Source organism: Gavia stellata, chromosome 5, assembly GCF_030936135.1.
Source record: "Gavia stellata isolate bGavSte3 chromosome 5, bGavSte3.hap2, whole genome shotgun sequence".
Classification (NCBI taxonomy): domain Eukaryota; kingdom Metazoa; phylum Chordata; class Aves; order Gaviiformes; family Gaviidae; genus Gavia; species Gavia stellata.
Genome location: NC_082598.1, coordinates 49,212,245 through 49,239,976, shown reverse-complemented (window position 1 = coordinate 49,239,976; position 27,732 = coordinate 49,212,245). Strand labels below are relative to the sequence as shown.

The following is a 27,732-nucleotide window of genomic DNA, read 5'->3' as shown; positions in this document are numbered from 1 at the left end:
TGTACTGTAAATGTGAGTTGTGCCACGGAAACCAACGGTTTACCCAGCTGATGGTCAGTCTTACTGTAACAGTTACCGACTGTGACTGAAAATAATATGTACAGAAGGTTAACTGTGAATATGCTTTAAAAAAACCCAACAAACCAAAAGCCAGATCATGATGGAGAAACTTATAGGCTTAAACTAGTACAGAGAAATCAGAGAATTAGAAGTGGCCAGAGCAATTGGAGACCGGAGCTGCAGTTTGAGAGGTCAGTGAGAGGTCCCTGCAGTAAAACATTTGAAAAAGATTAGATACTGCAGGGGGAGAGATAGTTGAACCTGTCCTGTGTTAAGGGGCTTTTCCTTAATGATCTGTTGGGGGCCTCTCAACTCCTAAGATAACAAGAGAATAAACCATAATCTGTCCTCTTATCTTTGCATATGCTAAAACTGAAGGGCTTCTGGCTAGCAATCATCTAATTAAAACTAATATGCTGATATTTCCTGTGTTTTCTAGTCTTTGCTGGTTTCAGAAGAGAGGAAATTCCAAATTTCAGAAAACTTTCTAATTTTATTCACTTTTTTCTCCTGGGTGTACATTGAGGATAGCACATTAATCATACCTGTATTTTCACTGTCACCAGCTGACTGCAAGCTAGTTCAATTTGGTGACAATGCCAACATTGCATTTATATATGTATTTCTAATTTGTGCATTGTCACAGAGGTCAAGACACCTTTCCAGTTGTCAAAACCTCAAACATCACATGAGTCAAACAGCAGTCTTGTTTTATAGTAGCAGTCGGGTGCCACTGTTAACATGAAACAATTCTCTCGTCCTTGTAAATCGCATGACTTTTGTAGCTGTTATCACCAAAATAGCTGTGGTAAAATTTTAACCTTAAGGACACGATTCACTAAAACAGGGCAAACATCTCAGGTTTGAACATGTATGCTGTTACAGGAAGAAAAACGAGTATAAAAATAATTAACACTTTTATTTAAATTTTTTTAAAAAATTAATTAGAGAAAAAAAGTTTTTTTTTTTCTCTGCTTAATCTCCAGAATTGTACATGTAAGATGGTATAGCAAATCAACTTTAAAATATAAAGCGGGGGGAAACTGTTATTTTATAATGGGCTTCTTCTAGATAAAGCAAACAGATTTGAGCATTATCTGTCTCAGGTTTTGATTCAAGATTGACTTACTTACCTTTCCGAGGATCAGCGTGGCTGTTAGTTTGTGTGAATGAAATCAGTAGTGCATACTGACCTCTGCTTAGAAAGCCCATCCTCACATTTATTACAAAACCTTTGAAATACGTGGGTTTTAAAGTGTGGTGCTCCCTAACCATGGGGCCTTCGAATGCAATACAATGTATTACTTGATAAGCAACATTTTACAGATGCAGCATTGTGAAATATGCAAGAAGAATGTTTTTACTTTGTAATGAAGTAGAACTTATCTTGATTCCTTCCTTCTATAAGTGTTGCTATGGTTTTTTTACTTCACTTGGAAAAAGGTGTTGTGGGTATGCTATGTATTTCCCTGGTAAAAACTAGCTCTGTAATAATGAACTTTGTTGATGAGAAGTCACTCTGTGTATTTATTCGGCCTGTGATTTGGTGGCAACTGCAAGCAATTATCTGTAGCAATTTAAGAAATGATATCTGCACTATATGCTATTTTCTTAGGTATTGGTAGATTAACCTCTTGCTTTCTCTCTCAGGTTTCCATTTTGGATGCAAAAAGAAGTATGAACATTGGGATATTTCTCAAACAATTCAAAAAGTAAGATTTGATTTTTCCATGCAGCTAGTGCAAGCTACAGATGTGTGAAATTCTTTGTAGTTCTCATTAAATGTATTGTATATTGTGCTCTGTTCTTTGTGTAGTTTGCAGTTCTACACAGGTTTGTCATAAGTAACTATATTTCATAATTTGTTTTCTAATATGTTTAGTTTTGAGTGCCATTATGACTTAGCACCAAACATTGAGAGTTTGTTAGTGTTAACTAGTTGAAGTGAGTTTTCAGGAATAGTTAAGCGAAGCCCTTATGTCTCATGTAATACTGCATGAGAGCGGCTTTTCACTCGCTTCCTTTCTTTATAAAGAATTAATAGAAAGGGGTGAGGTGAGGAATTTTTTTTTGAGAGTGAGCTGTTTTAATGCTATCTTTATTCACTGATAATGTTGTCCTTCAGTAAAGGCATCACTGAAAGTGGTGTTAGAACAATGCTGCTGTGGACGCTGATACATAACCTCATTATAATTCCTTTGAGTAGCCCAGGCATGGTTTTTTTCAATTTGTGTAGCTATTCACCCTGCAAGTGTTAGAAATGTGTATGCTCAATTGTTTTTTCAAGGTCTGCTGAATCCATCATTGAAGATATTTATCATGGAAGAAGTGAGCCCTATGGTTCTGAACTGCTGCATGAATTTCTTAAATTATTACCAGAAGCAGAGGAGGTAAATAATGGTTTTACATGGAAGTTATTATTTTGTAGAGTTCTACTTCCTGGGATTCCAACATGAAGGTCTGTAAAAGAGGAATCCCAAAGCCTTCCTGAGGCCAGGGAATAGGAAACCACTGAGTGCAAAGGTTTAATATTCAATTGACATGTGGTATTGAGGTTGCAGTGTAGTCATACCCTTCACATCAAGTAATTTCACCTACTTTTAAGGTGCTTCTTAATGAAAGTAGTGATAATATATTTTTGTTTCTCTGATGTCCCTTATGACGTCCCTTTTGTCCCATAAACATTTTAGCAAGACCTGGAACTCTCCTGTATGCAGATAACTCTGCTCTGGGGGGGGGTCAGAAAACTCAGAATCAAAGTATATCCTAATGCAAACAAATTAAGTTTTCACTTCTTTGGCACCTGCCTCATGCTTTCATGCGAGTTGAATATTGGTAGCCCTATGCTACTGTCTCTTCTCCTTTCTGGTTTGCTGCCTGCTTGGTGCACTGGGATCTGCCTGCTCCTGGGCCCAGGTCATTGGGTTCCAACAGGGCAGAAAGGCTGCTCGGCTGTGCAGCACCCATAGAATTTGCTAACATGGCTTAGAGCTCCAAGGGAGACATGTTAGAAGGCACAGAATTACCAGCAGCACCTTCTGCAATGTCCCCATGCTCACCATATGACCAACATGAAAGTGCTGCTTTCTCCCCTCCCAGTCCCAACCTTCAAGACCATTCACATGATGAAAGAGGTGAAGCTTCATCACTGAACTGGGAGCCCTGCTTAATGATGCACAGTTCCTTGTTTGCTCATGTATATGCACTGACCCATTTGTATGTACTTGAGAGAAACATACACCACAAACTTGGCAAAATTAGCATTAGAATTGCTTGAGTGCTTCACATCAAAGTGATGGCTGAAACCTGGGAAATTGCTAGTTAACGTCCACATAAGGATCAACCTCAACTCACATGCTTTACCACTTCAAGGTCATACTGTCAAAGCACTCTGTTTTCTCTGTGCAGCAGCAAATCTCAGATCCGGTCAACAGCAAAACATGTATTATTTTGCTGTCAAATACATAACCCTAAATTGGGTGCTTTTTCAGGGAATCTTGTAAAAACTGTGTTATGTTGTTATATTTGATTAATATATTTTTTAGAGTTGGGGGATATCAACAAGTTGGAATGTAATTAATCTGAAAAAAAGACACGACAGTAGTTCTGGGAGCTCAAAACTATTCCCCCTTCCCTCTTTGTTTGAATTTCAAAACATATTCCTGTATTTAAACAGAATTTATCTCCTTTCTCTGAAAGAGTCAGACAGAGGAAAACAGTGAAGTACTAACCTAAAAGAAAGTGACTCCTAGTTAACTTTGTGTCTATGCATCAAATTAGACTGAAAGAAAGGTATTTTTTTTCTTTTTCTCTTTCTGGTTTAGATCTTGGTTTTTATTTTATGACAAGTAGAAAATCTTTCAAATACTATACTCCTATGTGATATAAATGTTGTAATTCAGCTAGAATTGTAATATAAGTTGAATTTTATCAGAATTTTGTTCGTAATACTCAGCTAGGTGCTTTAGCTATCCAGTAGGTGCTGCTAAGAGTGAAAAGGTGTATTTATTTCCTAGTAGATGATTTGACAACAGGCCTGCCCCTGAAGATAGTGGGGCCAGAGCACTTAAGAAGTGCTTTTAAGGAGGTGCTTGACAAATTAATAGAGGAGATTTTATGGTGCAGAGGAGTATTAGAAATTAAGGGGCATTGGATGTTAGATTTGTTGCTGTTCCCAAGAGAAGGCTGGAAAGAGACTTGTTCCCAGCATGCAGGTATTTGTATGTATTTAATTAGTTACATGCTTCAGAGATCTCATTGCTCACTGTCAGGAAAATGAAAGGCCCCCTTTCCCTCTGTTATTCTCCCCGTAATTGTTTAACTTCTTGGGAGTTTTCCCCAGGAGAGCTGGGGTGGGGGGGCAGGACAGAGAAGGTCCTGAGTGTGAGGGACTGATGCTTCTGCTCATACGGAAAAATGTTTTGGTGCCTTCATGTCCTTATGCTTCAAGTGTTCAAAGAATAAGTGGGTTCAATAACTCATTTACTACTGTGGCTCCTAAAGTTTTAGTGTAGTCAGTTAAAAAATTTGTTCTCTTTAGGAGCCTCAGAGCTTTTGTTCGTCTTTTTCAGGATTTTTTTCCCCTGAATGTATGTTCATTGTTCTCCTTGTATGTCCCCTTCTTTTTTGTTAGTTTATTATCTGCCTCCTAGTCTGAATACCTGTCGCCTGGAATCGTGATTTACTGTTTGCTAAGGGGAAGCCATCAGAACTATACAGTCCCTCTTCACATACAAATAATCCAAAATCACTAGACATATCAGATAAAGAGGTGTTATTTGCTCTGCTGCTCCCTATTCTGTTTAATAGTTTCTAATTTCTTTTTGATCTGGTTGTTGTATCACATGAGATAGCTTTGGCAAGATGTCATCACATTGGCCTGTCCCTGCAGAACGTTGCACCTGTCCTCAGCAAGGGTTCCCTGGGATTACCCTTAGATACTTCCCGTTCTCCTAAAGACCTGCTTTGTTGTTGTAGGGGTTGAGAAGTACTCTGAGCAGAGACTTAAGCAGTCAGAAACTAAAAGGTTAGTTGTTATTCAGTTACCAGTGCTAACTCTCTTGGTGTAACCTTGGGTGGGCTTCTGCAGTTCCTCTTTGTATACTTTTCTTTTCAGCAGCTCAGGTATTTACAGTCACATTTCCCAGTAGCACAGTTGTCTTGCAGATTGGAATGAGAGCCAAGTACCCCCTGCCAGGCATGTGCTTCACCCCCATAACTGTGTTTGGAGATGCCTTCTACTTTTTCTTTTATACGGTACCATAAATCCTTAGTCTGTGAAAGTGAAAGGAAGGAGAGAGGAACACCATTCCTGGTCATAGCTGTAGAAAGGGCAACTCTGGACTGTCACATTTCTTCTTTTTTACCAACAACCTTTACAGTTTATCTAGTGTGAATAAACACTGGCTTTATACTCCAATCTTATCTTATCTACAAGTGTTGTGATATACAGTCACATTGTTCCCCTGGTCACCAGTTTGACATATGTGAAATATTTTACATCATTTCAGTCCATATTATCTCAGGCACCTGATGGATGTTCCAGTGTCTTTGAGATGGAACAGCTTTTTGACAATGGAGGTTAAGTACTCAGCCTAACAAATACATTTAACATCTGTTGTCTTTAAAATTATTACTTCTTTTTGCAGTATTGTAATATGGCAACTCTGTTTACATGCAGAAATAGGTGTCAGTACTAGTAATTTTCTAGCTGTTTTCTATGAAAGATCTATGAAAGCTGTTGGGATTTTTGTGTATAAATGGCAAATACTGGCTCTTTGCTGGATGTTTTTGTCAAACTGAGTAAGACCATTATTGAAATATTGGCACTGCTGTGAAGCCTTTTTTCAAACTGAAAACATTTGGTTATTTCAAATGTGTAATTTTAAAAACTTGACAAGTTCTTCAAGCTGGCAAACCTGGAGCTTGCTGCAGGGTTCCACTCAACGTTTTGTTCAGGGCTGTGGGTGCGGCACCAGCCTAGCCATCATACAGTGGGTAAAAAAAAAAAAAAGACCAGGAAAAGGTATAAAAATTCTCAATACCTTAACAAGTAAGATAAGATCACTGATTTTGTGTAAGCCTTGTTAGAAGTCCTGCTGTTTGTACCTTACTGTGGTTAGCAGTTTTGTAAGAGGAAGAAATTCCTATTTGGAATCTCCTCTGCTTCATCCCTTTTGCAGTTCATGTTTTTTTCCAGGGAGCCTTTGTCTTGACTGATGCAACGGCCTTCTCTGATTCCTAGCTCTTTCTTAATGATATCCTGTAAAAATGGCTGACAGCTGTCATTCACTGGTATCCTGACCAAAGCAGAGGAGAAGCTTTTAGCTGCTTTTACGTGCATACCATTGCACTCTTCAGCAGGCCCAGACTGGTAAAAGTTGAGAGAGTCCAATGTTTAATGAGCTAGAATAGCCAGAATTTGTACTTTAAATATATACAGAAGAGAGCGTATCATACTGCTAATCAGTTCACCCACACATATGCACACCCAGGCTATCAACACAGTGTCTTAACTTCCTTTATAATGTCTCAAGCCTGTTCTTTGCTCGTATACTCTGTTTTAAAACCCTAGTCATCTGTCACCTGCTTTACTGGAATTGTTTCTGTCTGTCAGCTCTACCCTTTTCAAACCATGTTTGTGTAGTTAACTGCCCCCTTCTTTCCCCAGCCAGAGCTGTATATGGCTGACCATCCTTCATAGCTTTCATGTCCTGCTTCCTTTTTTGCCCCTTATGATAGCTGCAGGTTTTTCTCCTTTTTATCATTTGCTGATAGAGGCTTGCCACTGCCCAGGCATGTGACCCATGGTGCCCTCCCACCTAATACATTAGCTGCTTTCCCACGTGCCCTTGTAGTTGGATTCCACTGTGATGCCTTTTGGGGTTTTGGTATTTTTTAACTCTGTTTTTCTTTAGTGCCCTGAATGTTTGCAATGGTATACAAATAGTAAAAAAAAAAAAACCAAAAAAAAACCCACCAGAAAATGTTTACTCCTCTGGACTATTGCACTTGGCTTTACTTATTTACTTGTAATGTGGGGAATATTTGACTTATTTGATCGGAATGCGGGGAAATACTTAGTTACAAGCATATATGAGGATGAATGGTGTACTGGTTTATACTCTTCTTCAAAGATCCTGCATAGAAGTGCAACATACCTGGTTTACGCCATAAAGTAAAATCCCAGTAGCTGTAAATAAGTGCTACTGGTAGCTCAAAAATGACTGAAAACCTGAGTGGCAGGAATGCAGTAGCTTTCCTGTCAGTGAGGAATAATGAGATACTTGCAATAAGTGTATTTACTCCAATTTTTCACAAATCAAATCAAAGATCAGGCTTTCTCTGTTTCATAACTGTTTTTAAAATTAAGCAAATTGCATATGTAAGAAACTTCTGTATCTAAAATCTGATTTAGTGTGCATGGGCATGCATGGACAGTGCAAATGCATATTCTATATACAAATATAATGAAAAATTAAATTAGTAACTCTGCACCAATTTGAGTAATACAGAACTGAGCATACAATGTAATTATGCTCTCTTGCATGTATACATTACACTGCCGTACCGTGGTACGTGGCTGCATACTGTTTTGGAAAAGATTTTGTTGTGTTTGAAGAGAGGAGGTCAAAGCCAGAACTGATGAAGTTATTCATGGTGATTTTAAAATAAACCACCTTTTTTAACTCTTTTGTGTTCTAATTATAAACCGATCTACTGTATCTGTTAACATGTTTAATAGTGAACATTGTTGTCAATCCCCATAGTTTCTTCGCAGTTCCTGGCTGCATTTGGTATTTGAATTTGACCCCACTTCTAGGAGCTATCAGAGAATCTCAGTTCTCTTTGGGAAGACGTGGACAACGTGGCTGCAGAGAGAAGAGGCTAATCCCACAGGCTTTTGAGTAGCCTCCCTTGCAACATGTAGGGGCAGCCACCCAAAACGTGTTTCAGTAATTTTTAGCTTCGGGGTTCAGAAGCTGTTCTTTTAGTTTATAGGTAGTGTCAATTAAATAACTTTATTTCTGCTTTGTGGTGAGATAACTGGTCTTTTTCAATTATGAAATTTGTAATAAAGAGGGAACACAAAATAAATTGTTATCCTAACTTTATCTTAGCTATTCCCCAGACTCTTTACTGTTTTAAGGCCAAGTTATCAGAGGATTTAGTCTCCTGTGTCAAAAACTTAAAACACGTATGGAGAACCAGGCTATGCTGTGCTGAATTCCAGGATGAAAAGGACCTTAACTCTTCCGTGTTTCTGTTTTGTCTGTTTGTGGAATGGGTCACTATCCTCCAACTTGCTTGGGTTTTGGGCTTGTTAGGTGAGCTTCTTTGCTGTTTCTTACGAAGATAGATTTGGGCATCTAAGGCAAAGACAATGGAGGTTAAGATGGCTGATGTGGGCTGGAAAAAGTGTAACCAGGTGGTGGGCACATCTTTGTTTTAGGGCTGATTACACAGACTGTCTTTTGGGTTGACTGCTGCGCAAAGCTTTTTGCATTGTGACATTCACATCCCATCTGAAGGCAGCCTCGTCAATGTCTTCTATTGTGCATGTGTAGGAAAGTTCCTTCTCTGGATGAATTCTGGGATTTAGTACTCCCTTGTACCACTCCAGACATTTTTCCTAATAAAATCAGGTAGAAGAAAGAGGATTTCATCCAGTGTCTGTAAAATTAACATTCCACATGGATAACATTTATTGCTATTTCCTGTCAAAAATATATTTAAATATAGTACAGGTAGCATGAATAAGTTAATATTCCTGTGTCTCAGGATCTCTTGTTCACTTTTTGTGCATTTAAATCTTAAAATTGCCTCTTCCTATAATTGCCTGTGGTTTATATGATCTTCATGTTGGTGATTCGGGGTGGGTTTTTGGTGGGCTGCTTTTCTCCACACCCCACACCCCACACCCCCCCCCCCCCAGTCTGAATGCCTGTATCCTTTTCAGGCAAACTTTGGTATTTGCAAAATACTAAAATGAGGTTGGAGAATTTGCAGTTTTTGTTGTTCAGGTTGCAGACCACTATTTTTTGGAAGCTAGGTTAAAGAACACCTGCAAAGACTAACTGAGATAGTAGATGTCTCCCACTCCCCACTTCATGATGTAGGAAAAAGTGTTTATTTTGGGTTTGTTTCTTGCTCGTTTAACACCTTAGAAATATCAGGAATGTCAAGTCTGGTCTTTCCTGTTTTTTGTTGGCAGACTTCTTGAATGACTCTGTAAATTAGGAGTTTTCTCAGGCCTCAAAAAAATGGGTATACTGTTTATCTTTAGAAGGAGCTTTTGTGTGAGTGTCTTGAGTTAAAGGGGGGTGTGTTAGGAAATGGAGTTAGATAGCCTGAATAAAAATGGCTCTTTGATTAGAATTCTCTTTCTCGGTCATAAGTTTTTGTTGATTTTTTGTTTGTTTGTGTTTAATTTGAAAAGGAAGTTTCTTCTATTCTGGGTTTAATTTGTAATTTTTGTTTTCTCTTTCTTAATGTGCTCTCAACATTCTATTTTTTTATGACTTGGAAAAAGAATAGGAGTAAAGCAGAACAAAGCTGTTAAAAGAATCCTTTTCTTCTGCTAGTCCAGAATTTATTTATTTTAAATCCCTGATTTAGCATAGCATATGTTATCTTCCATTACAAATCAGTTACCTTTTTTACAGTGAAAGCAGAAAAATAACTTAAGTAATTAATTTGAAGCCTGATGCTTTAAAAAAAACCTGTGGATATCTTGCTCTAAATCATGGCAACCTGATAACTGTCAATGCCCTGATGTGGGGTGCTTCTCTCCAGGATAGCTTAATATGCTTTCTAAAACTGAAGACCATCTGTGTAAATGTGGTTGTGAATGGGCTTTAAGTGTAATGTTATGAAAAGGAAGGATGATGGACTGGTGTGTAAATCAGTGGAAACATACAACTGACACTGGGTGTGAACTTGTTGGCTGAATGAAGAAATAGTGTAATTGAGAGTGAGCGCTGCTTTTGGACACAGTTCCTGTATTGGAAGATGTGGAAGAAATTCCAGTTACACTTAAACATATGTGCATGTATTTTCCAGTTCTTCTATATAAACAAATAGTAAGTATGTGGGCAGATCAGTGGCTTCTAGATCATGCAAATATATGGATTTTGGTGGAGCTGGGAGGAAGATCGACAAAATTAATGCAGTGATATTTCCTTTGCATGCAAATGGTGTTCTCAAAGTACTGACAACAAATAACTTAAAATGCAAGATTGCATTTATCTTTAAAATATTCCGTATGAATGAAAAAAAATACAAACTGAAGAGCATGAAGTTTACCCCTTAAGAGAGTTTTAGAGGAAGTGGCTGAAGCAAGTATCTGGAAAAAAAACCCCATAACTTAAACCTTAGCTACATTGTGCCAAAGAGATCTAGGCAGTCCTATGCTGGAAATGCTGAACACAGTTAACTTTAAGCTGTGCCCAAGTGTATATCACAGTTGTGGAAGAGTCGAGGATCATTTTTCAGATCATCACTTAAGCAGCTATTTCCTGGACGAACAGCTAGAGAACAGTAAATGGACCGGCTGGAAAGAAAAGAGCCAATTCTCCTGGGGAAACTGGAACAGCAGTGTCCTAAACATAGCGTTGAGAGCAATCATTGATCAGAAATCAGAATGATGAATCGGAAATCAGAAATCATTGATCAGAAATCAGAATCACCAATCAGAATGATGGCATCGTATTTTTTCCACTGGACTGTGTAGCTAGGTTTTTGGGAGAAGAGTGATGTTACTGGTGTTCTTTTTTTGTGATCGGGGTGTGTGCAAATTACAGGGACTTGGACAGTGAAGCCATTCAGTCAGTCACCAAGTGGACTCTCTAATGCCTCCTGTTAAATTTACTGCCTTTCAAGGTGTTTCCTTCCAAAGTCAAGTTAATCTTGATCTTTGATAAAATACTTTGCTAGTGTTTTTTTCTCTTTTCTAGGTAAAGAAATTAAAAGCCTTTGATGGAGATGTATCAAAACTGTCTCAAGCTGATTCCTTCATGTATTTACTAATCCAGGTGCCAAAGTAAGGAAATAGTAGGTTTATTCTGTTCATGATAAATGTTCTCTTTGGCTGTCAGTTCTAAACCTGTTTGTTTGTGTGCTCCAGCTATGCTCTTAGGATTGAAGCCATGGTGTTAGAGAGGGAGTTCTCACCCTCCTGTGCTTCTCTACAGGATGACATGAAAATTATAAGACGGGCAACAAAAGGTAATTAAGCATGTTGGGACATGCATAATACTCTTGTTTTTGTTAGCATGTTAATTAGTCTGTATTATGAAGACTAGAGCTTGAATTTCAGGTACCTTAGCTATTAAAAGGAAGCTAACTCCCCTCTGACAAATGCCATCGGGGTGTGCCTGCCGAATCTTTGCTTCCAGAATGAAAGATCTGGAGACTTTGGACATGCTAGCAATGAGTTCATGACCAAAGCCTACAAGCAGGGTATCCAAAACTGACAGAAGCAAAGGCACCTGGCCAAATTAGGATAAATCATCTTTTGAATACAGTTTGGTCATTCATGCATCGCTGTCTCTCTGATTGAATGCAGTTGTTACACCTCGCTACTCACTCTTTCAGAGATCCAGAGAGAAAATCACTGTATAGTTTCTAAATTTTTCTATATGCCATTGCCTTTCGAGATGGCAGTATTAATGGGCTGAAATCTTTATTGTAGAGACTTAATACTATTGCTGTTCCTTTGTTTTCTGTTTTTGTTCTCTGTGTTTCTCTACATTGCTCTTTTGTTCTCTACATTTCACAAGTTTTGAAATGCTGTAGCTGGTTATTCGTAAGGTAATCGGGTGTCTTCTACTCTGAAGGTAAATAGTTCACTTCCTGGTTTCAGTTTAACATTGATGCTGACCTTTTCAGATGCCGTGAGTGCCTATTTGTCCTGTTCCTCAATATGAAATTCCTATTTCATGCTGGCAAATTTTTTGACAGGCTACTAGAGCACTGTTTAGACTGCTTCTAGTATAAAAAGGCACAGTGGTAAAAGTATTCAACTATGAGCACCAGCACTTAGGATAGTAATTTTTAGTGAAAGGAAAGGAAGAAAAGCCTGGAGTGTTTTTCCCACTAGTGAGGAATTGAACTAGTCCTTCCTGACTCAGAAAAATGTGCCTTAGCTTGGGCTGAGGTTTGAGTTTGGTCTTTTGTTGGGATCTCTTTCAAATCATTGTTCTTTGTGTTTTGAGCAACAGACATATGTGAGGGAATATGTTATGTATAAAAGCAGTCGCGCCCTATTGTCCTTCATGTCCTTCACCCAGGACATTTGTGAACTGATGAATTCATTCCTTCCAGAGGAGACACTTTGGTCTCCAGCTCCTGCATGAGGCCAGTCATGCAAATCAGACTGACTGAGCTTCCCTAGTTTTAGTCCACTTGTGTCATGTGCTCTTCTCCATTTGGTCTTTTCACTTCAGGGTTTGTTGATAGCCCGAAGTTGTTTAGGAATTATGTCTACTTTTCCATTCCTATCTCCTGTTTCTTTCTTTGTAATTAGACTGAGATAATATTTAGTTAAATTTTAATGCTGATAATCACTAAGGGTTAGGATGGTCTAAATAGCCTGATGGATTCTCACCTAGCCTGCAAATGGATGCATCTCATAGTGACGCTGAGCAGGCTCTTACTATGCAAAATCTTTAGAAGTTGCCTTCTCCTCTTGGCCTTATGAAATTTGGTATTCTCTTTGTATTCTCTTCTCTTTCTTCCTCCTTGCTTCCTCACCTATAGCTTGTTAGATCAAAGGTTATTTAATTAGTTCTACGTTTTTAGGCAGCTAATACTGAAATCCAAAGATACAAGGGCTGTCTGCTTCCAAAATGATAGATCAGTGTATTGTGTTGAGCAGTTAAATGCAGGGTAAATTACAGAATGTGTACTTGGAAGCAAAAGAGTTTTTAAAAGTATTTACACTGCAGTCAAAAGGATTCCACCATTTATTATGTAAAACAATATTAATTATTATGTAAAATATCGTACCTTACATTAAAACCAGCTTATGTTATTTTTCTTGCCATATGGGCACTTGCAAATTTGGAGTTACTTGGTTTGCTGGGCCACTTGTGTAATGCTAATTTATTAAGTCTCTACAGTTCTGAATTTCTGTATCTTATTTCTAAGGCAATCCCTCTGGTGACTTTCAAGCACATGTATTGTTGTGTGTTCATATGTGTCTGGGTGGAAAGGTGTATGAATCCAGATAGAGCACTACTGTGCATTTTGCAAAAAATGGAAATATGTACAAAACAGGCTTCTGTGATGGAAAAGCTTTAAAAGATGGGTTTATTCCATTTGACTCTTTGCATCACACTGAATGTAGCTTTGTGCTAAATCATCTGTGATGTGACTGAAATAAAATAAATGCTCCTCTGAGTTGGTGATCATACAGAAATAAAATGATGATTCATAGTGGGAGTAGGATAAGCAAGGAAAACTTAAACATTGCCAGTTATCTTTTCAGGCCTGATGGCTAAGTCTCCCAAAAAAAAAGAATAGTGATTCAAAAGCCCAATCCTGGCAGATGGCAAATGGATCATGCAGGGTGTGGAACACTTGCCTCACACTGGAATTAGTAAGTGGTGAGGATACTTAACCACTTGCATGAGACACTTTGCACATTGCAGGATTAGGCCCCAAATGTTTTGTTAGCTGCTGGGGGTTGCCTTGGAAATACTACACTTGCTAAGCTGAAGTCTGAACATATACTTGAGGTTTGTCAACTGTGCTTGTGAATTTGAATTATGTAGTACCATTTTTTTCCCCCCACAACCTTTGCAGTTTGTTGTAGTTTCCTGTTAAAATAAAAATTTTCACCTTTAAAAGCTTGAGATGAAGAGGAGTTTGGTAACTGACTGTGTATAGTTTTAAACAAACAATTTTTAGACAGCAATTTTCTTGTTCCTTACAGAGTTAATGACTTGTGAGGAACTGCATTCCATATTGCACTTGGTCCTTCAGGCTGGGAATATTATGAATGCGGTAAGTGACATCCAAAATGGAGATGGCTGATTGACCAAACTTTCTTATTGGTATTGCAGTCCATTGATGTCATGCCTCAGCTGTTTGCTTGTTTCTTTTTAGGGAGGTTATGCTGGCAATGCTGTTGGATTTAAACTGTCGTCACTGCTCAAGCTGGCAGACACAAAAGCAAACAAACCTGGGATGAGTCTGCTGCATTTTGTTGCTCTGGTATAGAAAAACTATTTTGCTGGTATAAGCAACTGCTACAAATATAAAGCCATATATGACAGACAATAGAAGGGGCCGTGTGCTTCAGAAAAAGCAGCTTTTTTACAGCTTTGATCCTAATCTTTACCTTTCGCCTCCTGCCACAGAATTCACCAGTTTACCTATGTCTGGTCATCCTATCCAGAAACCCATGGAAAACTTAAGTTTTTTATATCATGTAAAAGCTTGCCTTCATCTAACTTCCTCATTGTAGCTTTTCTCTTATTGTCCTGAATTCTTACACTGTGGAAGTGGCTTATTTTGATAAATATTCTTTCAATCTTCCTGTTGAATCTTTTGAGCAGCTTTTTTGGTAGTGGGCGTTTTTTTCTCCCTTGGTGACTGACATGTATTTTTAGAGCTGCTGCAGACTTTTTTCAAGTTATTTTTCCTTCCTTTCAAACTTCTTCATTTTAGAAGGGAGAGAATTTAAATGCTTCTATATGTGACTTTGGTTATCTGTGTACAAAATGGCTTAACAGATTTCCAGTCAGGTAACAATAGGTTATTAATTGATGTTTGTGCAGGAAACATCGTATCTGCTCAATCAATGGGCATCAGTAAATTGTTCTTCCCCTGACATTCCCTATTAATACATGTGGCTTGTGTTCACTGGCAGAAGCAGCTATTATTGTACACTGCAAAATGGAAGCTGTTGTTCAAAGTTTCCACTTTGGATCCCTGCCTTTTGTTAAGGGGTGTCCTCCACTCAATTGTGTTAGGATTGAACGGCAAGAAAAACAGTGCAGGAGAGAAACTTCTGAGTGCCCTCCCAGAGGCTTTAGAACTGCTGGACTTAGGGATTTTGGCATAGTGGTGGAATGTTAATGGATTGTGTGTGTTTTGGTTTTGTTCTGTTTGTTTCAGGAAGCCCAAAAGAAAGATGCTGCTCTTCTCAACTTCTCAGAAAAAATTAGGGATGTTCATGATGCCGCTAGGTAAGTAAACAGAAGACCGAGAACTTACAGTTAGACTGTGACTTGGAATTTTCTTATTTGTGAAGCAGTGAGGCTTATTCAGAGAAGTCTTGGCACAAAACCTGAGATCTTTACAAATGTTTACTATAGCTTTGAGGGCTTCATTTCCATTTGCTAGCAGAAGTATGCCTGCAATGTGCCTTTAGGTATGAGGTTTTTTATGACATGACCTCCATAGGTTTTTGATAGTTTCGTCTCTGTCAGATACATGTGCATGTGTGTTACTTCTAGAGGATTGAACTAAAAGCATGTTACTGCTTTTCCTTAAACCAATTTTCATCGGTCTCTGAGCAGGCTACAATACTTTTCCAAATCTGGTACCTGGTACAGGTACTGGCACTGGCTTCTGTTAGAGATGCTTTTTGATATTTCGTTTGCTTCTCCATTTCTGTCTTGGATGGAAAATCTGAAGGGTTTGGGGCTCTGTATTGTTTTCATCTTAAAGTCTCTAGCTGCATAATTTTAAACTGAACCTTATTTGTACCTTGATAACTGTACTTGCTTTTGTGAGACAGTGTGATCTAAAACCCAAAACTGGAGGCTAGCAATGCTGGAGTTCTATTCCTAGTTTTGCTACTTTCTTACTCTTGAGCTTTGGGCAATTTATTTACATTCTTTTCCCAGCTGTAAAATGCATCCAATCTCTTAGATCTGATGCAGGGTTAAGTAATGTCTGCAAAGGACTCTGAAATCTTCTGAGGAAAGGAGTGGCCATGGAGTTAATCAGAAAATTTTTGAGGGACCACCTGTGTGGCGCTCTGCCATCCAACCCACACACCTTTTTGGCAGTCTGCCATGTGGCCTGCTGGGGAATGTAGCTTCACTCTGCATCCAAGCCCCCTGGCAAACAGCAGGGGAACAGGCAGAATCTCAAATCTGGTGATGTTTTTTCTAACCACTTTGTTCTTTGATCACATTTGGTAATGCTGAAAATCTTCTGTTCTAACTCATGCTGAAATCTATTCAGGGAATGCACTCTGTACAGGAAAATGAAAGAAAACGAAATACATGCCTCTCCATTGGACATGAGGAAGATCTTTATTATAGACAACTGTCATGTAGAAGTTGCTCATAAATCCTCCCAATTAGAGCATGTTAAAACAACTACCATTATGTTCTTTATTTTTTATTGTCTTGCCTTCTTTACTTGTAGGCCATCCTCTTCCTCCTTTACAGGCAGAAAAATACAGCCTGTATCTTCTGCTGCTTTTCTTATTTGCAAAAACACCCATGATCTGGCCAGAACAGGGAACTAACCTTTGCAGATGAAGTAAGCAGAGAAAAAATAGCACACATTATATTCGTGTGTGTACTGACAAACTTATGCACGCTGTCACCATCTGCTGTCACGTGCACTTCAATCACTCTGCCACAAATTCTTCAGCTTTACTGTTTTAAAGTCATGCTCCTGGTGAAATGACCTTACTTAGGAGCATGTGTACCGTTGTTAATTTTTATCATTTTGGAAACCGTAGTGCTTCAATTCCTAGGCAAAGCTCCGTTCTCTTGTGAAGGAAATGCCATAGATTTGGAAGCATTTACCCTCAAAGTGACTGAGAGATTTGGGTGGGAGCTCCCATTGTATGGAAAGTGGGTCTCCCAGAATAAAGCTTAGATTAGATTACATCAGATCAGAGCTCTTTTCTGTGGTCTTCGATTTCTGAGTTACCTCTCCATGGGAGCAGCTCTGCTGCTGGTATGTGGTAGAAGGATGAAATGTTGTAACTGCTGGGTTGAGACTGTGTAGGCTGCATTGCTGTGACTGCTTAGAAGAACGTAACATGCAATTTCATGATGCTAAATGCTACTGCCAAAATGGGTAGTCCTGGCTGACAGTCCCTTGTGACCCCCTTTTTTTGCCAGCTACTGCACTCGAACAGTCATGTAATCAGCTGTACCAAGCAAATGATCCATCTGGAAGCAAATTGGTTTTTTCCTTTTCCTAGGTTAATTTTCAGTACACAATACGGCTGGCCATCTAGAAAATGAGTGCTAGCACAGGCACCAGGGAGAGAAAAGGAATACCTGGTCAGAGGCAGGGCAGCATTACCCTTTCTCATGGTAAGGTTGGGTAGGACTGGCTGGAGTTAATCATGAAACCACACCCCATGGGAATCTTTTCAGGTTGCAAATAAGAAGAAATGTGCTTATCTCTCTCCTAACTTTCAGTGTCTACTCTGGAAGGATTTCCTGAACAGGCAGGTCTTGTTTGATAGCCAGGTTGCACCTCATGTTGAACATCTATTTTTGAAGCATATTCTGGCTAACCTGTGGGCAACTCCTTCCCCCTTGATAAACATTCTCTGTATATGCTATTTGTAGGTTGTCCATTGATAATGTAGAAGCAGAGCTCCACTCGCTGTCTTTCAAGGCAAGATCTGTTAAAGACAGCGTTCGGCGAGACCCAAAACTCTTTCACCAGATGGAAAGCTTTCTTCAGGTTTGTAGGATATCCGTGTTAATGTGTTACTGTTGCCTGAATACAGGAGCATTCCTCAGCTCAATGTAATTTGTGTGGACCTGTTTATTAACAGAAGTATTGTTTTAATATGTCTACCCTATCAGTTGTACAAAGGTTTTCCAACTACATGCTGTTTGTCAAATAAGAGTGTTGGAAGGACTGTGTTTTTACAGGGAGGGATATTGAGTGTACATTGCCTGAGGCTTGTTAGGCAAGGGTGTTTAATGCCTGAGAAATGACTGATGGAGATCAGTAGTTAAAATATAAGACAATTTGGATTGGTCTCTGGTTTTGTACTTCACAGCTGCACAAAATACAGAATCTGTATGTTATGTTATACTGGAGCATGTCAGTTTTAGCTGAGGCAGTGCTATGCATATGAATCCTGATTGTTGGGTGACTGAAGAGATATTGTTAGAAGCTGGAAGGTTAAGGGACTGTTTGCTCTACTAATTTGTCCTTAGCACAGAATGTATTATTCTGAGCCATACCATTACTTCTGGGTGGGTTCTCCTTTTCTTTTTTAGTACTGCAGTGACTTTATAGACATGAATGTGCATAGCACTTAACTTTGAAGCAGAGTTTTTGGTATTTTCTGAGTACGTGGTGATGCCTGGAGAAATTTGTATTACACTTGAATTAAATGATTTTTTCTGTTTCACACTACAGATAATTATTAAAAGTAAGAAAGCAGGTGTTGATTTGGAACTTAACCCACCCTGATTTTCAACTTGCAAATGTAGTTAAAAGTCCCTGCAGTTTTTCAGGAGATGAGAAGTTGATGAAAAAAGGGGCACGTTAAGATTGAAATACCTGTCCTCATTCACTCTGAATTACTGGCTTTTATCCATTGCACCCAGACTCTTTAATGTTATGTTCTAACATGTTTGGGATTTTTTTTTTTTAATTTAATCGCTGGTTTTACGTAACAATACAACCTTGTTTAGGCCACATTCCAAAAGAAATGTTGGGAAAAAAATAATTTTACAAATGCATACCTTACATAAACACTTCCGGTTTTTGTTTCTAAATTACAGGTGATAACCAAGCTGATTTAAAAGCCAGCTTTCATTATCTCATCCTCATGAATAAATTACTGAAATATGTGGGAGGAACTAATTTTCTATGTATGCTTTTATCAATTGTCCAGCTTATCTTCAATCCAGCTTTTTATTGGGCACTTTTTTTTAATGAAGACTAACAAGTAAGATTTGTTCCTACCCTACTGGCATAATTGACCAAGTAACTTTGTAGCAGCAGGGTTGGCTTAAATGAATGGTCACCAGTGCCTCCAGCTGCCTATTCCTGCCCCAGTGCTGCAGTATCAAAAGTATTTAGGTGATCATTACTTAGACAGTGTCAGAGAACAGATTTGTCTGAAAATTAACTCTTCTCCCGAGGTTACTTTGAGCCACATGTGGTCTCAGATCTCGGATTGTGCAAAGATGGGAGTGAATGGCTGGTGGTACAGATAGGGGAGACAGAGGGGCAACTGCAGAAAGTGTTTTAAGCAGTTCTGCTGCTCAAAGTCTAACCACAGCCTTATTCTCTTCCTCCTGAGAAATCCACTAATCTACTCCAACCCTGTCTGTATAGCTCTACACTTACAATTCAAAGTGCTACTTTATGGGAATGTTTTCTGAATGTCTTGAAACATACATATTTCCAGCGGTTCCTTACCTTTCTGGCATGAAAACCTCTTTTATTGTGGTCTAGGGTCAACTTAGGAAGGAGTCGATTCTGTAATGTATATCCATGAATTTATCCACGTGTTTTTTGGAGAAAAGTAGGGAGGAGGAATTAATCCATTTATGCTTAGTTGAAAGTGACAGAGAAAATGGGGAAAATAAGGCACGTGGAGCTTTCAGGGGGCTCCGAAGTGGTCTGTCACTGTCCTGGGCTCTGTAACAGCTCCTAGGTTGGAACATGAATTTCATAAGTTCCTAATATACACATGACCTGTTGTGACTTCAGTTTTTCTGTCAGGTTCAAGCTGTATATGTTTTTTGCTGCAGTTTGCTGTAAGACATCTAAAGGAGCTTGAACACCAGAAACGAGAATTACAAAAGGAGGGAAATGCTCTCATTGACTTTTTCTGTGAAGACAAAGAAACTATGAAGTTGGATGAATGTTTCCAGATATTTAGGGACTTCTGCATAAGGTTCAACAAGGCTGTTAAGGTAAGAGCACTGAGTGAGATTCTCACGCGTTTGAAATAGATTTTGGCTCACATGAATTAAGTTGTTTTTTCTGCTTAAGGGATGTTTTATATCTTGTGGTATTTGATATATTTGCTTGAATGGCTACAGCAAAATGCCCTCTTGTAGGCATTCCTTGCCAGAAGCCAGGTGGGAAATTGCCATTCTGCCCAGCCCTGTGTACAGTCCCGCTGCTCTGCACCTTCTGCTGCAGGCTGACTAGACCATTGAGGTGATACATCAGCGTAGCCTGTTGGTCTGCTTATAAGTGGGGTCCTTCTTTCTCTTTTAGTGAGGAGGTTGGTGATTGCTAAGCTGAGCAGTGAAACAGATTGTGCAGATTTCCTGACTAGCGCTCACTGTTCTGGCCCTGGACTGGTAATGTTAGATCACTGGAAAGGCCTTGAGATGTGGCGCCACGTTACGTGGGCATACTAGCCTGAATCAGCACTAACACAGTCTCTCCACTGCTCTCCTTTACATGACTAGGCACACTTTGCCAAGTAAAGCAAGGACTATGTCTTCTACTTTGTTCTTTCAAATGCTTTTTGCGGGTGAAAACTCAAGAAATTAAACAGGCCTACAGTACAAAGATACTTCATCCCCAGTGTGACCGTTCATTTGCTAAGTACCTTGAATTGGTCCCAAAGAATTCAAGAAGTATACGGAGATGAAGGAGCAGTATTGGCATTGTTTACAGTTTTGGTTCAGCAAAGTCTGCCTATTGTTACAAATATTTTTTAGGCCTTTATAAATAGCATGAATTAGATGGATCCACACATTTCTTTATTTTTCTGCCTTATGCAATCTGCATTTGACAGCACTTTGTATAAGAGCTTTAGTTCAGAGAAGAGAGAACAATCTTGATTTACAGCAAGCTGACAGGATGTTCAGCTAACATGTCTGTTGTACCATTAGTCTACCTGCCCTTTACCACACAAGATAGCATGGGGTTATGCATGTGTGTGAACATTATATAATTATATAAAACCAAATGGTGGTAACTATTGCAGACATTTTAGTGAAAGGTGACTTCGTGCATACGTGTTCAGTTATTTGGGACTGGAGATTTAATTCATAGTCACACATTAGAAGTGGTTGTTGGATAGCTATTACTTTGACGTCCAATGGGGATCTTCCTTCCTCTCTCTGTAGTAAGTACATGCTCTGTAGTAAGTTACACTCTAAAAAAATGACAAATTAGTCTCTTATTTGCAAATATTGAGGAGATTTGCTTACTAGGTATTTTGTGGGGATTAACCTCTGTCCTTACAATATTAACCTCTGTCCTTACATTATTAACAGAACAATTCAGAATAAAGATTGCAGTTCTGACAAATGAATGTGATGTGTGGACAGCACAGCCAGCAGTCTAATAAGATGGCTCATACCACAATGGCCATGTGCACATATTTCAAATGTTTAAACATTTTTTGCAATTTTTTAACATGTCTATGTGTTCTTAAAATAGATTTTTTTTGTTTGAATAAAATCTCCTGAAACATGTTTTGGGTGAGGTTAAAATGTTCTCTGTCTAATAAGGAATATGATGATAATATCTACAACTATTTTTAACCATTTCTCTTTACAATGGGATATTTAAAGTTGAGCTTTAGCATTTGGCAAGAATTCATTCTGTAATTCCATACCTGTGAAAGAAAGCTCTCCGCCACAGACATTTTTCCTGAAATGCAAGTTTTTTTCTTTTTCCTTTCTTAGCTGTTCAGGTTTCTTAGGTCTCTAATGCATCTTATCTTTCGGAGCCCAGCATAGTCTCAAATCCACTTTAAGTGGTGTAGATTAACCTGTTCATCAAAAAGAGTTTCAGCATTAGGCTTTTGTTTACTGAAAGCTTTCAGGTGACTTTTTCTAGTGCAGCTCTTCTGTTGTCACAACAATGGGAAGATCAAACTAGACAGTGCTTCAGACAAATATAGGTGTGGGGTTTTTTTAAATAGTGTGTCATTGCTCAGAACAGATTTAACGACATGCTGGAAAATTATGTAATTTTTGAACCTGTGTCAAGACTAGCCTCCCCCTTATTTCTTTTGCTGCAACTTTACCTGCTCTAGAAAACCAGGTTCTCCATTTCAGAAAATAACCTGGAAAGTTCAACTGAAGGTTCAGCTAGATTAAATCTGAAGCCTAGAGGTGACAGTTAAAATGTTGATATTCGCAGTAATCTACTGCTAATGATTTTAGTAAAAAGGTGTTACTGTATTGTCTTTAAAACACAAACTACTTCTTTCTATGGCTTCCTGAACCAAAACCTAGCTGCCAAAATCTCCAGCCTGCCCTGGGCAACTTCTGTGCCATAGTTGCCAGTTTTTGAAGCCAACAGTGAATAGGAGATCCAAAACCGGAATGAGGCATTGATTAATGGTCCTTGAGTGGTGTCAGTTGATGTCTAAGTAATGATGGTGAGGCATTGTCTAAACTTTTCTATTTGCTTTCATATGCAATTAAGTAATATCTTTTCACAAAATTTCCAATCGGTAATGTTCAAGTCAGAGGTAAGCAGCACCCTGTAGAAACTGCACTTGCTGAGGAACAATTGCAATTGTAATAAGGGAGTATGGAAGGAACACATTGGCTGTGTGCTTGTCAGACAAGTTTGTCTTTAAAATATGAATGTAATGATCAGGTAGAGGTTTACTCACCTGATAAAACTGCCAACTTTAAACTTCGTGGGGACTTGAAGCTCTCCATCTTATAGCAGGAACTCTTTGGCTGGACTTGACATCTACTTGGGTTTGATAGGTCACGTTCTTGGTCTCTGCAGGGACTTAGGCATTTTTTTCTTATGCTGACCAGACTGATGTGTCGCCAGCATTAGTTATGCAGTGAACTGCTCTCCGTATGGTTAATGGTCGCAGGCTGTGGTTGCCATGGTGATTTTGTGTGTGTATGTATTGGGGGTTGGGGGAGGGTGATAGCAGTAGGAGCTAACTTTGATGGGAAGAAATAAAGGGAAAGATAAAGGAGTGTGACTTGTTCTCATGCATAGGACACTGTCCTCTGAGACGTATTTATGCTTTGCCTCGTCAGGAAAATAGGGAACGAGAGATCCAGGAACTTCATAGTCTGCAAAGGCAAAAGGAGCTGGAGGAGAAGCGTCGATCCTGGGCAGCTGGAGAGCTTGGGAGCTTTGGGCGGAGCAGCAGTGAAAATGATGTGGAGATGTTGGCCAAAAAAGGACTTGAAGAATTTATTCCCTTCTTGCAGCAGAGACCTCAAAGCCCTTCATACAGAAACCCCAACTCTAGGCGCTCTCGACTTTCTTTGGGGATTACTGCAGACAGGGAATTGCAGAGTTTCCTGGAAATCTCAAAAGACGAGGATCCAAACAAGTTTAACAGCCTTCCCCGTGCAAACACTCGACAAGCAAGACCAAACGTAGCCTGGACCGAATCCAGAGAAACGAGAGATCTCAATTTAAATACCTTGCGCTTACACCAACAGTCTGAAACCAAAGTGAAAAGTGGTGGCCTACTGCAGGTGCCTCCAGCTCAGCCCAGTCACTTCAGTGGCTCAACCGGTCCTGGTGCCCGTTACTCACAGAGAAGCACTGACTACAACATGCACACTTCCAATGTGTCCTGCGAGGAGTCCACCGATATAAATGCTCTGGCCCTTGCAATTGAGGAGCGTGAACTTGTTAAAGGATTACGTAAATTTGATATTCAAGGAGCAAAGCCTGCAGAGGATACACCTTTAATATATTTAGAGGATGCTGGTGGAACAGACTTGGAGACTCTAGATGATCTAAGCTTTCATTCCCTTAGCACTGCCGATGACGACCTGCCTCCAGCTTGCCGAAGTTCCGGAGAGGCCAATGACCATAAAGCCAAGGCAGTGGGTTGCAAGAGTGAAGCTTCAGAGCCCAGCAGCAGCAGCCCCATGTCTATGGATACAAGTGTTTCAGGAAGTAGGGAAGATGGGCCAGTGTTCTACGTGTCAGATACAACGACTGATTGTTCTTTGACATTGGATTCTGAAGAGGGAAATGATTTTAAATCAGCAGGCAATGAAATAAGAAGTGAGGCTGGCAAAGCACGCTCTTCTGGGAATGATGCTCAATACAGGGCTAGGACATTCTTCTCAAACCTGAATTCTGCTTCTGCCAAGGATCTGTCTCTTCACACTTCTGCAAGTGAGAAGGATGATGCCAATAGCAAGCACACCCTTCCTAAAGAAAAGCCCATAAAAAATAAAGACGCAGCAGGACCAAAGAGAAACTCTCTAAAAGATAGATCTCCAAGCTCCTCAAAATCCAGTGGCACTCGCCCTAGCCACACAGCTCCTTCCAGACCTGTAAGAACTTTGAATGCCTCTGAGAATGAAAGTATGAGGAAAGTGGTGCCTATTTCTCGGTCAAACAGAGCACCGAGCAGCGTGAAAAAGCCGGAAGCCAAGCCAGCACTCCGTGAAACTAGTGTAGTGGAAAGTCGGCTGTCTCGTCGCAGCTCTGTCCGAGGCACAACAGACACGCTGCCAAGAAGTCCTTACAGGCATAGCATCTCGGTAGAAGAGCCAAAGTTACAAAGGGGCACTGTCACCTCGAGCAGTGCTCATTTTGAGAGGGACAGAGTCTCTCTGAAGAAGCCAAACTCTAAACCTGTTAGGAGTAATGTCAAATCAAAAATAGACGAAATGAAGATGTGTCGCTCCAGTGTAAAACCTCAGACCCCTACAGATGAGACTAAGGTTGCCACAGTCAGTGTTCCCAAAACGCCGTCCGCCGTCCCAAACTTTGCGAGGAATACAGTGGCTTCTTCTTCAAAGCGTGCAAAAGTGGATCTATCCAGCTCGTCCAAACCTCCAACCATCACAAGGTCTGTGTCCCAGAGGCTGCCTAAAGCGAAGCCAGCAGCAACCTCTGATGATCCGAGTCCAAAGGAGAACAGTGTGAGTACCTTAAAGAGAGCAAGTAGTGCCAGAGTGGTTGGAAGAAGCATCCTACAGGGAGAAGCTGTCAGCTCTAAAGCAGAGCCTGCACCAAAGGAGCAGGGAGCAGTGGAAAAGGCCTCTCTTAAACTGAAAGATGCAAACCGGACCACAATTGGTAAAATACTGAAGCCGTTACTGAAGTAAGGGAAAGGTTTTTTTGAATCTTGGAATGTGAACACTTGTTCAAGCACTGGATGTCTGTGTCGTGAAATTCCTTAAAACAGTGACATTGCTGATAAGCAACATCATCTGCTCATTAAATTACGGCACACTGTTGGAAAACGGCAAGTAGTTGTGTTCTGGTCTAAATCCTTTTTTATGAATTTGAATGTATTTGAAGCTACTGTGATGGAATGCGAGCGTAACAGCAAATCTTTGCGTATTTGTGATACAGAAGGTCACCAAAAGCCAAAAAGTTTTAAGAATTTAAACTACAAGATGAAATGTTTTGTGGCAGAAAACATGGATAAAGGCCAGTTTTTGTGTACATAAGATTCTTACTGACTCAAGCCTTTGTGCTGGTTGGTTCCTTATTTGATGTCAAAGTGAATCCTGTGGAACAGTACTGAAAATGAACTTAGGTGATTGTGCTTTCTGTTGCTTTTGATTCCTTGGATTCAGGAACTCTTTTTGCCTGTTGCGAAGTCCATTGCTGGCAATTGGACAGACTGGGAACTGCTGGCCAAAAAATAGTAAAATGAGACATTTGCTGTTTGTGGCTGTCTTTAACCTCACTGAAGAATTTATAGCATGTTTTATGAATGTGTATGTGTGTCTGGAGAAGGCTTTCTGCTGGACAGGAGGCTTATTCTCCAAGAATGTGGCAGCATTGTCTTGCATGCACAAGTAGATATGGCTGGTGCTGCATTGAGTAGCACGGCTGGAGGCTGTGCCTGTTGGAAGGGCCATCGATTGTAACCATTGGGATGCTGACTACTCCTGACTTGTTTTGGTCACAAGCAAACTTGCCAGCTTTTGGTCATACAGAAGTGCCATATATTTATGATACATATCAAGGATGTTTGCAGTTCAACTCTTGAAGGCTGCAATGTAGTGCTGAGCACTTTCTTACCATTCCATGTTTCCACTGGTTTATCTACTACCAAATTACTTGAATGTTGCAATGGCTCTGACTGAGCCATTAGTTTCCCTGCCTCCTCTTCCTCTCCCATCTCCTTGTCAACATGAATATTTAGCATGAAACACAGAGCTTATGCATGACAATGTTTTTGCAGACTTCCTTGGTTGCTTCAAATGTGGTTTTTAATGTTTAAAGACTCCAAAGGACGAATTAAACTAGTATTTGATAAGCTTTTTACAAAATAAAAACACCTCTTTTTTCCTGCAGATACAAATTTTAAATCCTGTTGGACTAAGGTACAGAGAATGAGGGAAAACTTGTTCAGCATGCTGTGCATCTTCCCAAGAGACATGTATGTAGGTGGGGAGACTGATCACTGTTCTCCTAAGCATCTTACTTAGAGTTGCCTTTTTATTCACTTAGAAATAAAGCCTCATTTAAGAATAAAATAAAAAATAAAAGGAAAATCTCTTTGGACAAGTGGCATTGACTTACGAGTGGTAAATTTGTTTGTCTGCTCTATCCCTCAGTGCTGGGAGAGCATAATTCAGTGAGAATGAGCCATTTAATTGCTCACATGCTTCTCATGGGCTAGTATCAGGGACAGCTAGCTTTGTGTTTTGAATTTGGCAAAGGGCCTTTAGCTCTTCCCACATACCAGCAAATCTTGATGCAGACATCATACCCAAACACCATAAAGTATTGCATAGGGCCTCTTGTTTGAGTCTGTTCCACAGGGAGAATTTATATAGCCTGCTTTTCGGCAAGGGCGAATTTTTGCTTGAAACCCTATAAGCTTTTTGGATACTGCCTCCCTTGTGGGTTAGATACAAAAGCATCTCCCTTCTTACTTGTATCTGTGTATATGTATGCACATCTGCAAAAGCAGATGAGTGACTTTTTTCCTTTTTTAAAAAAAAAAAAAATTTTATTGGTAGCAAGCTTGAAAAATAATTTAAATGTGTTTGGAATATGTAAATAAATTTCTATAAATCTGTGTAAAAGAAAACTGAATGTATTTAATGGAACATTTATACATTTCGGAGTAACTCAGTAGTTTAATAAAGTTCCCATTTACTGGGTATGAGTTTTGTACTTTCTCCTTCCTGTTATACTCTTGGCTTTGGTCCTGGAGATCTCAAGCAACTGGAGTCTGGGTGTAGGTGACTGTGGGAAAGTCCCAAAAGGAAGGACTTCACAGCAGAAACCCTGGCGTTTAAAATGCTAGGTTTGTTTTCATACTAAGACATGCACTTTAACTTCAGTTTCTGAATATTTCTGAGGCGGAACTTTCTGCACAGGCTTGGGTATAACATGGAAAGCATTAGATGGTAGATGCAGCACTCTGCGTACACATTGTAAGTTGTGGCCAAGACAAATGTTCATGGCACTAACAAGTCTGGATCTGTCGCTATCTTCATGCCTTTTAGCTTAGCGCACTTTATTGAGAAATCCTGGTTTACAACTCCCAGGACTTTGGAAATAAAGAATAGTCTGTTTTGCAGGAGCAGGTGGTGACTTCTACACTGCAATTCTGATTTTTTTACATTTCATCCCATTCTCCCCTTATTTTTCCTTCTCCACTCCATACAAATGAAAACCTATTCAGAAAAAAGGGAAAGCCAGCCAGCCTCCTTGTCCTCCGGGAGCACTTCCCTCTGCTATGGAAATGATTTTTGGACTGGAATTGCTGCTATTTGCAAACTTGTTTAGCCCCTGACTTTTCTTGTTTGGTGAGTGTGTCTCTCC

At 39.6% G+C, this 27,732-nt stretch overlaps 1 protein-coding gene across 1 annotated transcript in view; it reads left to right on the top strand.

The window, feature by feature from the left end:
- Window positions 1-25,046, top strand: part of FHDC1 (FH2 domain containing 1) — a 30,815-nt gene extending 5,769 nt beyond the window's left edge. The window contains exons 2-11 of the mRNA XM_059818105.1: window positions 1,711-1,772; window positions 2,348-2,450; window positions 11,016-11,101; window positions 11,186-11,286; window positions 13,997-14,067; window positions 14,170-14,277; window positions 15,184-15,254; window positions 17,616-17,733; window positions 19,770-19,934; window positions 23,001-25,046. Coding sequence (XP_059674088.1) covers window positions 1,711-1,772; window positions 2,348-2,450; window positions 11,016-11,101; window positions 11,186-11,286; window positions 13,997-14,067; window positions 14,170-14,277; window positions 15,184-15,254; window positions 17,616-17,733; window positions 19,770-19,934; window positions 23,001-25,046 — 2,931 coding nt within the window. The remainder of the gene's footprint in view (window positions 1-1,710; window positions 1,773-2,347; window positions 2,451-11,015; window positions 11,102-11,185; window positions 11,287-13,996; window positions 14,068-14,169; window positions 14,278-15,183; window positions 15,255-17,615; window positions 17,734-19,769; window positions 19,935-23,000) is intronic.
- The last annotated feature ends 2,686 nt before the right edge of the window (window positions 25,047-27,732 follow it).